This window comes from Schistocerca americana, chromosome 1 (assembly GCF_021461395.2).
Source record: "Schistocerca americana isolate TAMUIC-IGC-003095 chromosome 1, iqSchAmer2.1, whole genome shotgun sequence".
NCBI lineage: Eukaryota > Metazoa > Arthropoda > Insecta > Orthoptera > Acrididae > Schistocerca > Schistocerca americana.
Window position 1 is genome coordinate 1,267,057,502 of NC_060119.1, and position 15,863 is coordinate 1,267,073,364.

The 15,863-nt window shown below is 37.5% G+C and overlaps 1 protein-coding gene across 3 annotated transcripts in view; it reads right to left on the minus strand.

Annotated features, from left to right (window-relative positions):
- Positions 1–215: 215 nt before the first annotated feature.
- The window catches only part of LOC124620164 (DNA topoisomerase 2-binding protein 1-like), a 289,518-nt gene continuing 273,870 nt past the window's right edge, over positions 216–15,863 (minus strand). For all 3 annotated transcript variants that reach the window (XM_047146853.1, XM_047146844.1, XM_047146837.1), the window contains exons 22-25: positions 14,273–14,314; positions 13,974–14,174; positions 11,944–12,176; positions 216–790 (exon numbers count right to left, since the gene is read on the minus strand). In XM_047146853.1, the coding sequence (XP_047002809.1) occupies positions 577–790; positions 11,944–12,176; positions 13,974–14,174; positions 14,273–14,314 (690 nt within the window). In that variant the 3' untranslated portion in view covers positions 216–576. The remainder of the gene's footprint in view (positions 791–11,943; positions 12,177–13,973; positions 14,175–14,272; positions 14,315–15,863) is intronic.

Below are 15,863 nucleotides of genomic sequence, written 5' to 3' on the forward strand. Positions count from 1 at the left end.
GTGGCTTAGTGCAGCTTCAAGGAAGGAATTAATAGTTCTCAGAGGTAATATATATTCGTGTATTTTGAAATTTGTTTATTAGCAGTATGGGAATTTTACCTCCTGAAGATAAGTACTGACTAAATTATTATTCAAATAGAGCCCAGTAACTCACTGTAAATGAAAAGCGTAGGCATCAGAGGAGGTGTGGGTGGATGGGACAAAAAAGTCAGAAACAAACTGATATTTTTTTATTTACACACAGACTGTCAACAATTAAAACATACAGTGTACATGGGACTTTTTTTTTATCCAGGAACTGTTTGTCTCAGTATGAGTTTACACTTTCCTATATATTTAAAAAAATATGCATACATTAAAATGCTTGGCTTTTTTTCCTTTCTTGTTATGGCACTGCCATGTCAAATGTCCTATACACATGTCCTGATATCGTAAACTAGTTACAACTTTAAGAGAAATATATAAAAACAACACATGCACATATTTATTAAAAAACTGTACATAGTCATATGTCATAAATAGCTCCACATCACATCAAAGCTAAAGCAGTTGGTCTCAGAAATGCAGCAACAACTATCATCTGTCCAACTGTTGCATTATACGGCTATATTCTGGAAGGACACATGAATCAGCATCTGGTGGAGGATCGTTAACAAGGTAATTGTTGAGATAGAGTGGAGACAAGCATGGTACTTTATTCTTAACCAATGCTGCCATATCTATTGGTTCATTTAACTTGTTAAGTTCAGCAAAGCAATGTGTTGCACCCTGAGGATTTTTGTATGGTGGCCTGTTGAAATAGAAACAATTATTAGTACCAGCAAAAATTAAACACATTTAAGTTGTGCTCCAGAAAAAATCCTCTTTAGTTAAATTTAAAACCAAATTCTAATCATCAGTAATTTAAAACTAGGCCTCCATACTACCCATTAGATGTTTTTATTATCTCTGAGAAATAATCATAATAATCAGTTCTTTCACCATCTTTTGTTGAATAGCTCTTAATGCTGCTGCCCTACACATGCACCTCACAAATAGAGAAATAAAGTCAGAACAATATTACATATTTGGGCATGATAAGCTGTACTGAGCAACTGAAAGTGGCATTAATCATGTGATAAAACACACTATAACAATGTTCACATTGGTAGGGAAACTGGACATCCATTTATTCACGGGAGTTACATAGATTTGAAAACGTGATTACAGATTTATCACATCTGAGGAAAGTCTCCAAGCACACTTCAAATATCAGAAATTCGATAGTAGGAATACAGTCACTAACACCTTATTTATATGGCAATCTACTGTTCAATATCTCCGTTGTAGCTGGCTGTCTTTCCTCTCATCTGATTATGCTTGATACGAAATTTTCCATCACTGTATTATGGAAGATGATGATTTACTTAAAAGGCAATGGACTATATTACACATGATACAGCACATACAGCAAGCATATTTAACAACCATTTTAAAAATAATAACGACAACTGCTGCTATCAGCTCAAAAACGAAATCATTGCACTATGTAGCAAACAGTATCACAAAACAGCAAACCAATTTGGTATCAACCAAACGAAGGAAAAAATAATTCTTTTAAAACAACTATGAGTTTGTTACATTTTCTTTACTGTAGATACTTTCATGAAAATTTCATCCATCATTTCTCCAGTCACATAATAAGGTAACTTTAAGGTAATTTTAAGACAGAATCAGTAAACAAAAATGAAGACAACAATCACTCAGAAAGACAGGAATAACTCTGTTACCTACCTCATGCAACAATGTATCCCATTTTTCCTTACTCCACTGCTCTGGACCACTACGTCTCCTCAGTACTGTTATCTCATTACCCCCTTGAATTATTAATCTCATTTACCAACTTATTATCTATCACCAAGCAACTTACTGTGTTCACTAAAAATGTAATTTGAAGCCAATACTGATGTTTGCCTGTGAGACTTTTATACGACAGTATTGTTTTGTATTTGCCACTGTCATAATGTTTCACAGGAGTGAGTACGTGTCAACCTGTGAACAACTACTTAATTTGAAACTTGGTCTATTCATTGTAATGTTGATGGTGATATAAATGTGGAAAAAGCTAAATTACTTTAAAATCTGCGTAGAGTGCATCAAAAGCACAATTTCTAGAAATCGGTTTACAGCAGTTATACTAGACTTCAATAATTGGGACTCCAAAGGCTTAATGTACAAAGCAGAATTGGCACAAATGCATATGGTGCCGCCAGGTGAGAACACACATGTAAGATTAGTTGATATGTGGCAAAATTTACGAACCATTGGGCAGTGAACAGTAAAAACACTTCAAGCAACAAAAAGTGTTCTCAGACTGAATAGGTTATTGCAAATAAAAAAAATAAATGGATGTCACACTACTGAATTCAACTTTCTTCAACCAATGAGAGGACGAGGATGACAGATGCCATTTTCATTTTCAATGAGACATCAGCCAATCAGTATAGCACAACAGTAAGAACAACATGGTGAGCTGGCACGGGAGTTATGAGCAGGAGTAGCAAGAAGATGATAGATTAGATTAGATTTACTTTCATTCCAATTGATCTGTAGTGAGGAGGTCCTCCAGCATGTAGAACATGTCAGAAAAACAACAATACATGACAAATATGTACAACTCAAACAAATAAGCTAATGCACCATTCCACAGGTCCCAAGTGGAGTGATCGTCATTTTTTAATGAACACTATATGAAAGAATCATTTTACAAATACCAATGCATTGAATTTAAAATAAAAAGTTTTGTTTTATATAATGGAAGGAAACATTCCACGTGGGAAAAATTATATATAAAAACAAAGATGAGGTGACTTACCGAACAAAAGCGCTGGCAGGTCGATAGACACACAAACAAACACAAACATACACACAAAATTCAAGCTTTCGCAACAAACTGTTGCCTCATCAGGAAAGAGGGAAGGAGAGGGGAAGACGAAAGGAAGTGGGTTTTAAGGGAGAGGGTAAGGAGTCATTCCAATCCCGGGAGCGGAAAGACTTACCTTAGGGGGGAAAAAGGACAGGTATACACTCGCACACACGCACATATCCATCCACACATACAGACACAAGCAGACATATTTAAATATGTCCGCTTGTGTCTGTATGTGTGGATGGATATGTGCGTGTGTGCGAGTGTATACCTGTCCTTTTTTCCCCCTAAGGTAAGTCTTTCCGCTCCCGGGATTGGAATGACTCCTTACCCTCTCCCTTAAAACCCACATCCTTTCGTCTTTCCCTCTTTCCTGATGAGGCAACAGTTTGTTGCGAAAGCTTGAATTTTGTGTGTATGTTTGTGTTTGTTTGTGTGTCTATCGACCTGCCAGCGCTTTTGTTCGGTAAGTCACCTCATCTTTGTTTTTATATATAAAGTTTTGTTTTATTTATTTATAAGGTAATAAACCACCTACTCCAGTCCTGTAACCCGGAAGGTGTACACGATCAATAGCAGAGCCACGTGTGAAAGCACCCACGTGATTTACCAACTGACCTGCCTACACTGTGAAGCTTTCTATGTGGGAATGACCAGCAACAAACTGTCCATACGCATGAATGGACACAAGCAGACAGTGTTTGTTGGTAATGAGGATCACCCTGTGGCTAAACATGCCTTGGTGCATGGCCAGCACATCTCGGCACTGTGTTACACCGTCCGGGTTATCTGGATACTTCCCACTAACACCAACCTGTCAGATCTCCGGAGATGGGAACTTGCCCTTCAGTATATCCTCTCTTCTCGTTATCCGCCAGGCCTCAACCTCCGCTAATTTCAAGTTTCCGCCACTCATACCTCACCTGTCTTTCAACATCTTTGCCTCTGTACTTCCGCCTCGACTGACATCTCTGCCCAAACTCTTTGCCTTTACAAATGTCTGCTTGTGTCTGTGTATGTGCGGATGGATATATGTGTGTGTGTGTGTGTGTGTGTGTGTGTGTGTGTGTGTGTGTGTGTGTGTGTGTGTGTGTGCGTGCGCGCGCGAGTGTATACCTGTCCTTTTTCCCCCTAAGGTAAGTCTTTCCGCTGAGTGTGTTTGTGTATCTATCGACCTGCCAGCCCTTTCATATGGTAAGTCACATCATCTTTGTTTTTAAATATATTTTTCCTGCGTGGAATGTTTCCCTCTATTTTAAAGTGACTTTAAATCCTTTTGAAGATTTTTCTTATTTCCAGCATTGTTTCCATAAATTGAGCTGTTGGTTTGAAAAAGTGATATATTTTTAATGACAAACTTCATTAAAGAATACATATATTGGAAAGCAGTAGTTAGTATCCCTAGTTCCCTACACAAGCTTCTGCAGGATGTTCTTGAGTTCACATCACATATAACTCTTACTGCAAGTTTTTGTGTCCGGAAAACTTTAGCTTGGCTTGATGAATTACCCCAAAAAATAATCCCATATGACATTATGGAATGAAAGTAAGCATAGTATGCCAGCTTTTTCATTTTTATATCACCTATGTCTGACACAATTCAAATTGCAAATAGCGATTTGGTAAGACGCTTCAGCAGTTCTGTGGTGTGCTTTTCCCAGTTGAATTTATTATCAAGCTGTAATCCCAAGAATTTAACACTGCCAACTTCTTCTATATGCTTGTCATCATATGTTAGGCATATACTCGTGGGACACCCCTTACAAGTTCTGAACTGCATGTAGTGTGTTTTTTCAAAGTTTAGTGACAAGGAATTGGCTAGGAACCAGTGATTAATGTCCACAAATATTTTATTAGCTGATCTTTCTAAGACTACACTTGATTTGCTATTTATTGCAATGTTTGTATCATCGGCAAATAAAACGAACTTGATATCTGGTAGTTACGGAACAGAAGCAGTAACCAGCACCGGGAACTTTAAGTAAAGTGTTATTGTTCCTGTGTGTGATTGTTTTATTAAGATGGGTGACAAAGAAGTGGGAGATGGTGTGCTTTAAATAGATTGAAAGCGAGGGGGGGGGGGGGGGGGGGGGGTGCAGGAATTAGTGGAAACAGAGATGTCCAGAATGAATTTAATGAACAAAAGCAAAGCAGACAGAAAATATATGTAGACCATGAGATCTGGTTAAGCTGCACTCCCGGTTCAGTAGTTTTGGTACACTACATAAATGATGTAGTAAACAATAGGATTACCAGTAGTATTGGAAGCACTGGTAAAGAAAGAAACACAAATGAATATGTGGGAGAGAAAAAGGGAGCCAATGACTTCTTTGTTTTTTGCTTGATTGTTTTGCAAATAATTAGAACTGCACAACATTCAGTGTTAGTCCATTGTATATTTTATATCCTTACAAAACATAAATTGCATTTTATAAGAATAAACATTAGTTGAACACACAACAAAAACAGTTACAAAGTACAGTTTATGTGCGCGAACATATTACACTGTTGTTATTTTGTAATCTACAGAACGTTCTTCATTATGATCAAAGGCAAGAGTTTCCTGTTACCGATAAATGCGAAAGTTGTTACCAAGTAACAGGAACATGTTTTATGTATGTTTGACGAAGTATTGAAGCAATGTCTGGTATATTTTTGTTTTGCTTTTTTATTGTACCTTTTTGCTGAGGAAATTGTTTTCTAGCACTATAAAAAATTCGGAGTAGGTATTAAAATCCATGGAGAAGAAATAAAAACCTTGAGGTTCGCCGATGACATTGTAATTCTGTCAGAGACAGCAAAGGACTTGGAAGAGCAGTTGAATGGAACGGACAGTGTCTTGAAAGGAGGACATAAGATGAACATCAACAAAAGCAAAACGAGGATAATGGAATGTAGTCGAATTAAATCGGGTGATGCTGAGGGAATTAGATTAGGAAATGAGACACTTCAAGTAGTAAAGGAGTTTTGCTATTTGGGGAGCAAAATAACTGATGATGGTCGAAGTAGAGAGGATATAAAATGTAGGCTGGCAATGGCAAGGAAAGCGTTTCTGAAGAAGAGAAATTTGTTAACATCGAGTATTGATTTAAGTGTCAGGAAGTCATTTCTGAAAGTATTTGTACGGAGTGTAGCCATGTATGGAAGTGAAACATGGACGATAAATAGTTTGGACAAGAAGAGAATAGAAGCTTTCGAAATGTGGTGCTACAGAAGAATGCTGAAGATTAGATGGGTAGATCACATAACTAATGAGGAGGTATTGAATAGAATTGGGGAGAAGAGAAATTTGTGACACAACTTGACTAGAAGAAAGTACCAGTAGGTAGGACATATTCTGAGGCATCATGGGGTCACCAATTTAGTATTGGAGGGCAGCGTGGAGGATAAAAATCGTAGAGGGAGACCAAGAGATGAATACACTAAGCAGATTCAGGAGGATGTAGGTTGCAGTAGGTACTGGGAGATTAAGAAGCTTGCACAGGATAGAGTAGCATGGAGAGCTGCATCAAACCAGTCTCAGGACTGAAGACCACAACAACAACATGATAAATCTGTATTGTTTTCTTTATTTATACTACAACATCACTGTTTTGTGTTACAAATCAACAATTTTTGAATAAAAATTAAATATTTACAATTTCAATTTTGCTATAAATACTGTTTGCTTATATGAGGCCTCACTCAGTTTCTAGAGTTCACCACTTCCAGTTTTTAAGGGAATCTAGTGAAACAAGGACTGCATATGTAAAGAAAGTGATCGTTATGAGATAATAACTGACAGATATCCAACACACCTAATGTACAGGTAACAGCAGGTATGACTACGAAAGCAAAGCTACTATGAAAACTACCACAGTCTACTCTTTCTTATGACAGTTTACTGTGGTAGTTTTACAATTCTACATTTGCCAATATTAGGGCATTCATAGAAGATAATAGTAGAAATGATTAAAAATGCTAGTGAAATAATGGAAGTTTAAGTGTGTCTTTAGTAAATTGAACAAAGAAGTTGGTGCAATTAATGTTAACCTTACAAACATGATCAGAAAGACAAACTCAGTGGAAAACTGTTTTGAAAAGAAGTTAGAAAAGTGACAAAAGAAATGGATGTAAAAATACAAACCGTCAGCGAAGAATGTGAAGCTAAAACAGACAAAGTTGTACAATATCGGGAAGAGAGGATGGTAGCTTCTTTAATTTCTGTCAGAAAACCCACATAGTATTACGGAATTGCGTACTGAAAATATGGATGAGTTTGAGACACGAACTGAACAAACCAAAGTAGAAATAAATAAGAAAATTGAAACACTAGGGGAATGAAGAGAAGCACAAAATATTAACTATTGAAGCTAAAAAATGGATGAGATGAATGAAAATGTAGAATCTAAGTTTTTGAAACTGAGAAAAAAGTTAGTGAAGTTCAGTGTGATAGTGTATCTGATCGCTGAAGTTAAACACTGTCAGGACTGGCTAGCATTTGGATGGGTGACCATCAAGGTCTATTCAGTACTGTTGGCAAGCGGGGTGCTCTAAGCCCTTGTAAGGCCAATTGAAAAGCTTGACTGAGAAATGGTGGTTCTGGTCACGAAAATTGACAATGGCTGAGAGAGCAATGTGCTGATGACATGCCCCTCCATACCCACATCTAGTATTTGCTGAGGATGACATGGCGGTTGGTAGGTGAGAGTCTAGTTTAGTATGTACTTTATCAAATGGAGTTTCTTTTGCAAACTTTAAAAAAGTTTGTAGTTTTGAACTATGATAAAGCACACCCACTTGATTTTATTACGAAATTTAATAATATGTCTGGAAACTGAAGTGATGAAGAGAAAAAATTCTTCTGTGAGAGGCAATTTAAAGGAAGTTTACTACGGATGGACAGCCAAAAATTAAACAGTCTTGTAATTCATGGGAAACATTTAAGTTATTCTTCCAGAGGAATATTGCCTAAAGATGAATGCATAAGGATTCTGAGTGAATTCTAGGTTAGTGACAGATTTGATACCGAAAAGGGTGTTGCCAGTATTGGAATAACAAAATTAAATACTTAGATAAAGAGCTGGATAGACCATCAATAATAATAGGATTAGAAAACAAACATAGAGAACTGTTTTTAGAGCTCCAAGGAGTCATATCAATGATTGATTGAACTACATGGGAAATGTAGAGAGAGAAAAAGAGAGAGAGAGAGAGAGAGAGAGAGAGAGAGAGAGAGAGAGAGAAAATCAACAGCAGGAAATCACGCTAGGCATTTTGAACCTAGAAACCACTCAAGGAGAGATCACCAAGTAAACAAACAGAGAGAGTAGGGCACATTTTGGAAGTAATTATGGTTATCCCAAATAGAAATGACAGAAGAAATTACAATGATTAAAGTGTGGAGGCCAACTATTGTACACCACGAATGTAGCTTTATGGTCAAACAATGAAAATAAAGAACAGCTGATTAGCCGAGAAACAAAGTAGTAGTTCAAATAGTGATGAACATAGTGAGATACTAAGTAGTAATGAAGAAAGGGAGAAAGAGTAAGTATCTGGATTTATGATGAGGAAGGGAATGGTAAATGATATAAGTAAAAGTAGTGATAAAAGGGGGGGGGGGGGTACTTGACTATAAATTTGGTGATCAGGATGACACTTTTGCTAAAGAAAAGATTAATTGGGATATGCTATGTGAAGAAGACATGCTGGTAACTAACAGTGAGATATGGCATCCTGTCAGTTTAGCTCATGCACAAGGAATGTCTGTAAAATGTTTGGTAGAGAGTGTTACTGAATTAAATAGGATTTCACAATTTTTTAAACATACATTAAAACAGAGAAGGGGTAATAATAATAATGCATATTTCAGGAATCAGGATTATAGCTGCCACTGGAAAAGTATTAGAAGCATTAAACAAGAAGTATTATTAACTACTGAATTTGCAGGTCAGCAATTCGAATATAAATTTTTGGCAATTCCTGACCTGAGCACAGATGTGATTAGAGGTACAGAGTTTTTGTGTAAGGGAATGTCTATACTGATTTCGATACTGGAAAATTTAGTTTAGTGTGTAATGAAAATTTGTATAAAATACAAGGAGTACAACTTTGCTTTCGCCGTTTGCCAATAGGTGGCGACAACAGTAAGTAGTGGTTGAAAGAAATAGATCGCAGACGTCAGGAAGATAGCTTGGACTTCGGTCAACATATCCTCATTAAAACATTAGTTGATCTGTGTCTGCATCATAAAGTTGTTCTTGATTGAAAATGTCAGTTTACAAGCCTAATTTTCGTCAATTGCGGGAGGTGTTACTGTTTTGTTTCAATATGAAGAAAACAGCGGCTGAGTCTTGCAGAATGCTCTGAAGTACATTTGGTAAGGATGCTATTAGTGTAAGAATGTGGCACGAGACGTTTCAACGCTTCAAGAATGGTGATTTTAACATTGTAAACCAACATAGTGGTGGAAGAGAGAATGTTTTTGAAGATGCAGAATTGGAGACATTGCTGAGTGAAGACTTGCGTCAAACTCAAGAAGAACTGGCACGATTAGTGGGAGTGACACAGCAAGCCATTTCAAAATGTCTGAAGGCTATGGGCATGATTAAGAAAGAAGGAACTTGGGTCCCGTGTGAGCTGAAACCAAGAGGCGTTGAACGGCGTTTGTGTGTTTGTGAACAGTTGCTTCAGAGGCAAAACCGAAAGGTATTCCTGCATCACATTGTGACCGGGGTTGAAAAATGGGGTCTACATCTACATCGATACTCTGCAAATCACATTTAAGTGCCTGGCAGAGGGTTCATCGAACCATCTTCACAATTCTCTATTATTCCAATCTCGTACAGCGCGCGGAAAGAATCAACACCTATATCTTTCCGTACGAGCTCTGATTTCCCTTATTTTATCGTGGTGATCGATCCTCCCTATGTAGCTCAGTGTCAACAAAATATTTTCGCATCCGGAGGAGGAAGTTGGTGATTAGAATTTCGTGAGAAGATTCTGTCGCAATGAAAAACCCTTTCTTTTAACGATTTCCAGCCCAAATCCTGTATCATTTCTGTGACACTCTTCCACATTTCGCGATAATACAAAAGGTGCCGCCTCTCTTTGAACTTTTTCGATGTACTCCGTCAGTCATATCTGGTAAGGATTTCACATTGTGCAGCAGTATTCTAAAAGGAGCCGGACAAGAGTAGAGTAGGCAGTCTCCGTAGTAGGTCTGTTACATTTTCTAAGTGTCCTGCCAATAAAACGCAGTCTTTGGTTAGCCTTCCCCACAACATTTTCTGTGTGTTCCTTCCAATTTAAGTTGTTCGTAATTGTAATGCCTAGGTATTTAGTTGAATTTATGGCTTTTAGATTAGACTGATTTATAGTGTAACCGAAGTTAAACGAGTTCCTTTTTGCACTCAGTCATGTGGATGACCTCACACTTCTCGTTATTCAGGGTCAACTGTCACTTTTTGCACCATTCAGATATCTTTCCTAAATGATTTTGGAGTTTGATTTGGATCTTCTGATGAATTTATTAGTCGATAAACAACAGCGTCATCTGCAAACAACCGAAGACGGCTGCTCAGATTGTCTCCCAAATCGTTTATATAGATAAGGAACAGCAAAGGGCCTATAACACTACCTTGGGGAACGCCAGAAATCACTTCTGTTTTACTCAATGACTTCCCGTCAATTACTACGAACTGTGACCTCTCTGGCAGGAAATCACAAATCCAGTCACATAACTGAGACGATATTCCATAAGCACGCAATTTCACTACGAGCCGCTTGTGTGGTACAGTGTCAAAAGCCTTCTGGAAATCCAGGACTAGAGAATCGATCTGAAATCCTTTGTCAATAGCACTCAACAGTTCATGTGAATAAAGAGCTAGTTGTGTTTCACAGGAACGATGTTTTCTAAACCCATGTTGACTGTGTGTCAATAGACAGTTTTCTTTGAGGTAATTCATAACGTTTGAACACAATGTATGTTCTAAAATCCTGCTACATATCTACATTAACGATATGGGCCTGTAATTTAGTGGATTAATCCTACTACCTTTCTTGAATATTGTTGCGACCTGTGCAACTTTCCAGTCTTTGGGTACGGATCTTTCGTCGAGTGAACAACAAATAATACATCTCCTGGTATGTCAAACTAAGACACTATAATGCTGTGACCTAAAACAGAATGCCTGTGTGCCAGTGATTGTCTCTCAATGAATTACAAATTAGAGAAATTTCAGATCCTACAAAGGAGATTCCTATGAAAAATCACATGTGCCTGGAAACTTTGGTGCAACAAAGAAGTCTACTAGAATGTAGAGAGAATATCTGAGAGCATGAGGAATGGGAGGTTGATATTTCTTGGACATCAGTATAATAATGTTGTGTGACGAGGGCCTCCCGTAGGGTACAAAGAACGGACAAAAACTCAAAAAAAATATTTGATTACCTCTGAACAAGAATCACAATGACTTGAATTAATGCAGCTCGGAAAAACGCTGAGAGCTCCAATACCCCAGAAGTCCTCATGTTAGAATGAGACACGTTAACAAACAGAATTCAAAGTTAGGAAAGGTTTCAAGTCAAAAGAAGAAGTACCAAAACCAGAAGAATGAAAGCAACAGTGTAGAGACACTATGAAGGAGTACTGGTAACAGAGAAAAACCTGACCAAAGAGGGCAAAATAAAGTAGCTGTGTGACCTTAAGTGGTCAGTTTCGCAATTTAAAAAGAGGTGCAGAAGGAATCTGCGATGCTGTCAGATATCTCCCCCCCCCCCCCCCCCCCAACCCCTTGCCTGCCATCATGTAATTTGTCTTTCTCATAACTTCTGCTCACTTTCTCTCTACGGTACAACCATTTTTGTTTCTGCGTTATAGTTGCCGAACCAAGAAAGGTTAGTTCTACAAACTCCACATCTGATCCAGTTATGATGGGTTAATCACAATGTTAAGTTCATGATGACCACCCTGAATTCCGCAAGTATGCTGCACGACATGACAAGAACACTTTGGAACATTCATACACCAGAGACAGAAGCAAAGAACTTGCCTGACGTCCAGCACCTGTCCACCTCCGGCCTTGATAAGTCTGGCAAAAGAAGCTGCCTTCTCTTGATTTGTGTGTATGATGGCTCTCATAGCTGAGAAGGCACCACGATTACTACCGCACAGTTTGCACCGCCACCTGTAAACTGCCTTAGCCAATGCCATATCCACACTGCCAGGTCGCAACTGGCTCCACAGTTCTTTTGCTTTGGGGTTGCCCCACTCATATTCCTCTTCCTGCAAAACAATAAAATACTTTGTAACTAATACACATCCTAATGTATGCATTCAAACATTATGGGAACTACAAACTGTTTCAACAGTAAAAGCAAAAATTTATTTTTCCATATTTGAATAAACAAATCATTATATCAATACAATTTTTTGTGGAAAGTGATTATATTACTTTAACTGAAAGTATATCACACATCCACTACTGTTAAGTTATGGACTTAAGAAAGATGACTATCAATCCTATAAGAATGTAAATTGATTTTTGACTTTTTTTATTAGTAACTTGTAAGACATAGTTGCTGATTACTACAATAGTTTCGTGATAACTGATACCAGTCTAAGTAAACACCCTCACAGAGGTCAGGTCTATGTCCAATAAGTCTAACTATAACCAACCTAAGCCCAAACTACCTCTTCTTAACAATATTCAGAGTAAGCTTTTGTAATGGCATCACAGAAAGGTATGTCTCATCCACTACTTACAAATTTGTAATTTGTTAAAATCTTCAACTATGGTTTTGAAGCTTACACACTAGTTAACTGAGACTTACTCTGAGATTCTCAGTTCTGCAGATGTGATAGAATGATCCAACTGCAAACTTTATTCTGTACTTGATGGCTACTCATGCAAATCATTTCATATGTTGATTGAGTTTTTATTTCGCTTGACTGAAGATTCTTTTCTCCTGTTGCTAATGTATCACCTTTTATCCTATAAACATTGTCTTCTTGGCAAGCAGTTAGTTTGATACCAAAAACCTTAATCAATGGGCTCTGCAAGCTCCATGTGTTTTCAACTTTGATACTTTTTTATGAATGTATCTTGCACCTGCTGTTGAGCACAAAGATCTGAATATTGTCAATTACTGTGAATATTTCTTGTGGTTGAACACTATAAGACAAGCTGCAGGAATGTTTATACCTCACAGTCAAAGCTTTTTTTCTTTTTTAAAAAAAGAAAACAAGCACCTTTACATTCATTCCGAACTGCTACACTGATAATATATATGGCAATGCTGTAGTTGTCATTCATACAGTACAACTCTGTCAAGTCAAAATCTCACTTGTCAGACAACAGCCTGGGTCACACTTCTAAAAATTCTAGTTCTGTAGTACTCCGTAGTGGCCAGAGACTGTTCTCATTGTGTGTGTATTTACAATGCCTTTTGAAGTAATGACTGAATTTGTTAAACTCAGGTAGTTAATTTCAGTTCAACTCAGAGTATGTTACATTCACATGTTACATGCATCCTGTAACCGGGCAAGTCACAAAACCTGATGCATGTTATCAAAGAAAAGTTATCTTAACAGATTTTCTAACCATTATAAATGGAAAAAAAAAAACAAAAAAAAGATGCAGCTGAGGAAAAGTGTTCTAGAGACCCATTTTCTGAGCCATTTCACATTTTTCAGCTATTGGTCCCATTAACAGTCTGCTTTCCTGTGTTAATATCTAATAAAAATTAGTTGTATCAGCCTCTTCTTGCCAATAAATTGACACATGCATTGGTGGATCAATGTAAATTCTATTTTAACTATTAATAATATAATGAAAAGGAGAGATTGCTGCACCCCATAAAGATTACACGTTGAAATGCGGACAGGCACAAGAAAAAAGATTTAACAGATGGAGCTTTCAGCCAAAGTCCGTTCAGAAAGAAAGCTTTTTCTTTTTATTTTCCTTTCTGAAGAAGACAATCTCTCCATTTCATAATATTTATATTCCAACCTGGACTTTCCATTGTTCTATTTTAACCACTGTTATTTGAAACAAGTGATTAAGAATGCTGTTTCTTTTACCTTAACAAAAGTACCTGCTCTGCAACTTGCATCTATGAAGCTCTTGTGTAATACCCATTTGCCAGATGCAATACTACCCAATAGCTTCTCACTTCGTGCCGGTTTACCACAAATGAGATGTGTTGCAGTGGGATCAAAGACAGTTTTATCTGATACATGGCCACCCAGATCCATGATCATTTTGACATATGAATCCCTGTCCTGAAATAAATTTAATTCACAAGATCACAGCTCGGTTTTCTTGCACATGTTGGAAAATTAAAAGTATACTTTACATCTATAAGTAGGCTGATACTCACTTCTACGTTTGACAGCATTATTTTGGGCGGCTGTTTCACTTCCTGTAAAATAAAACAAATTGTACAGCATTCAGTATAACTAAGAGTTAATGGAGCAATTGGTTCAGCAATTGAAGGCATTTGACCTTTGTTAGACATTTCTGAAGCAACTGTACCTTTTAATGTCTAAAACAAATAAATCAACGAAAGGTCTTGGATAAATGAAGCAAACGAGTACACACTGCAGTTAATGTATTACTTGTTAAACCTATTTGGACATAACAAAAACCTTCTCAATTATCTGTAGTGATAAATACTAAAAAGTACCAATGTGCCTCCCCAGCTTTGTTAGTAGATGTGAAGTTGCTGCCTCCAACACGAAAACTCTTAAGTTAGGTTATTTATCCAAATGATATAATTTTAATTTTTTGTTGGGTGGGAAAAAATATGAGTTATTACACCGTGGAAAATCAATTTTACATTTTTTGCAATTCTGCACTATAAATTCGTAGCCCCTGTGAAAAACTCGGTATTAAAAATTTCCCAATTTTACGTTACTTCCTAATAAACTTTACCCCAATTCTACATTCTTATGCAATATCTTGCTTGACTTTGTCCCATTTTCTTTCCACTGACATTCGATTTGACTAAACAAGTTATAATTGGCACAAAAGACAGACAGTTCACACTGTGGGTTGGTGACAGAATTAAGGGAAAGTTTTATACTGTTGCGGAGAGGAGTGACGTCAGAGAGGAAATGCTGATGTAATACATGATCATCACTGCCAACGCAACTTGCAACATTTAGCTTCACCGCACAATTACGATACAATTACCAATAGGTTGCAACAGCAATGGAAAAACAGGAGAGTCGCCACGGTGTACCGGACTGAGCCAATACATCACAAAGGGCCCAACTGACACCTTTTCTTGTGCCACTTATAACTTAGTTTCATCAGTTCCATCTTTTTGCATGTATTTCCGAAGTACTGTATTCAGCAACAATATCGACTGTCAATCTTTCAGATTCAAACATTGAGTCTCGAAGATGTGCTTGATCAGAAACAAGGAAAGGGCCAGTTTCGGCTCGTGAGCTCTTATTGACTGGCGACTTGTTACATCATCCAACAGCTTATGCAGCCACCACACCACACTAACACACACAAAATGAGCTGGCCTGCTGGATGTCTGGTGAAGGGGACTGGCCCTTCAATGACGGGAGTGCAAGTACGGGTGAAAGCATTTTGTGAAGTGCTGAAAATATACTTTTTATGCAGATCATGTGTTATGCCAGAGATGTCACACAGAAATAGAAAAACGGTTTTGTGATAGTACATTTTAAAGACTTTGGGTGTTCAAATTGGACACAATACAGTTGCAACAACGACATATAATATTCAGATATATACTTTATGTCTAAAAACAAAGATGATGTGACTTACCAAACGAAAGTGCTGGCAGGTCGATAGACACACAAACAAACACAAACATACACACAAACTTCAAGCTTTCACAACCAATGGTTGCTTCGTCAGGAAAGAGTGAAGGAGAGGGAAAGACGAAAGGATGTGGGTTTTAAGGGAGAGGGTAAGGAGTCATTCCAATCCCGGGA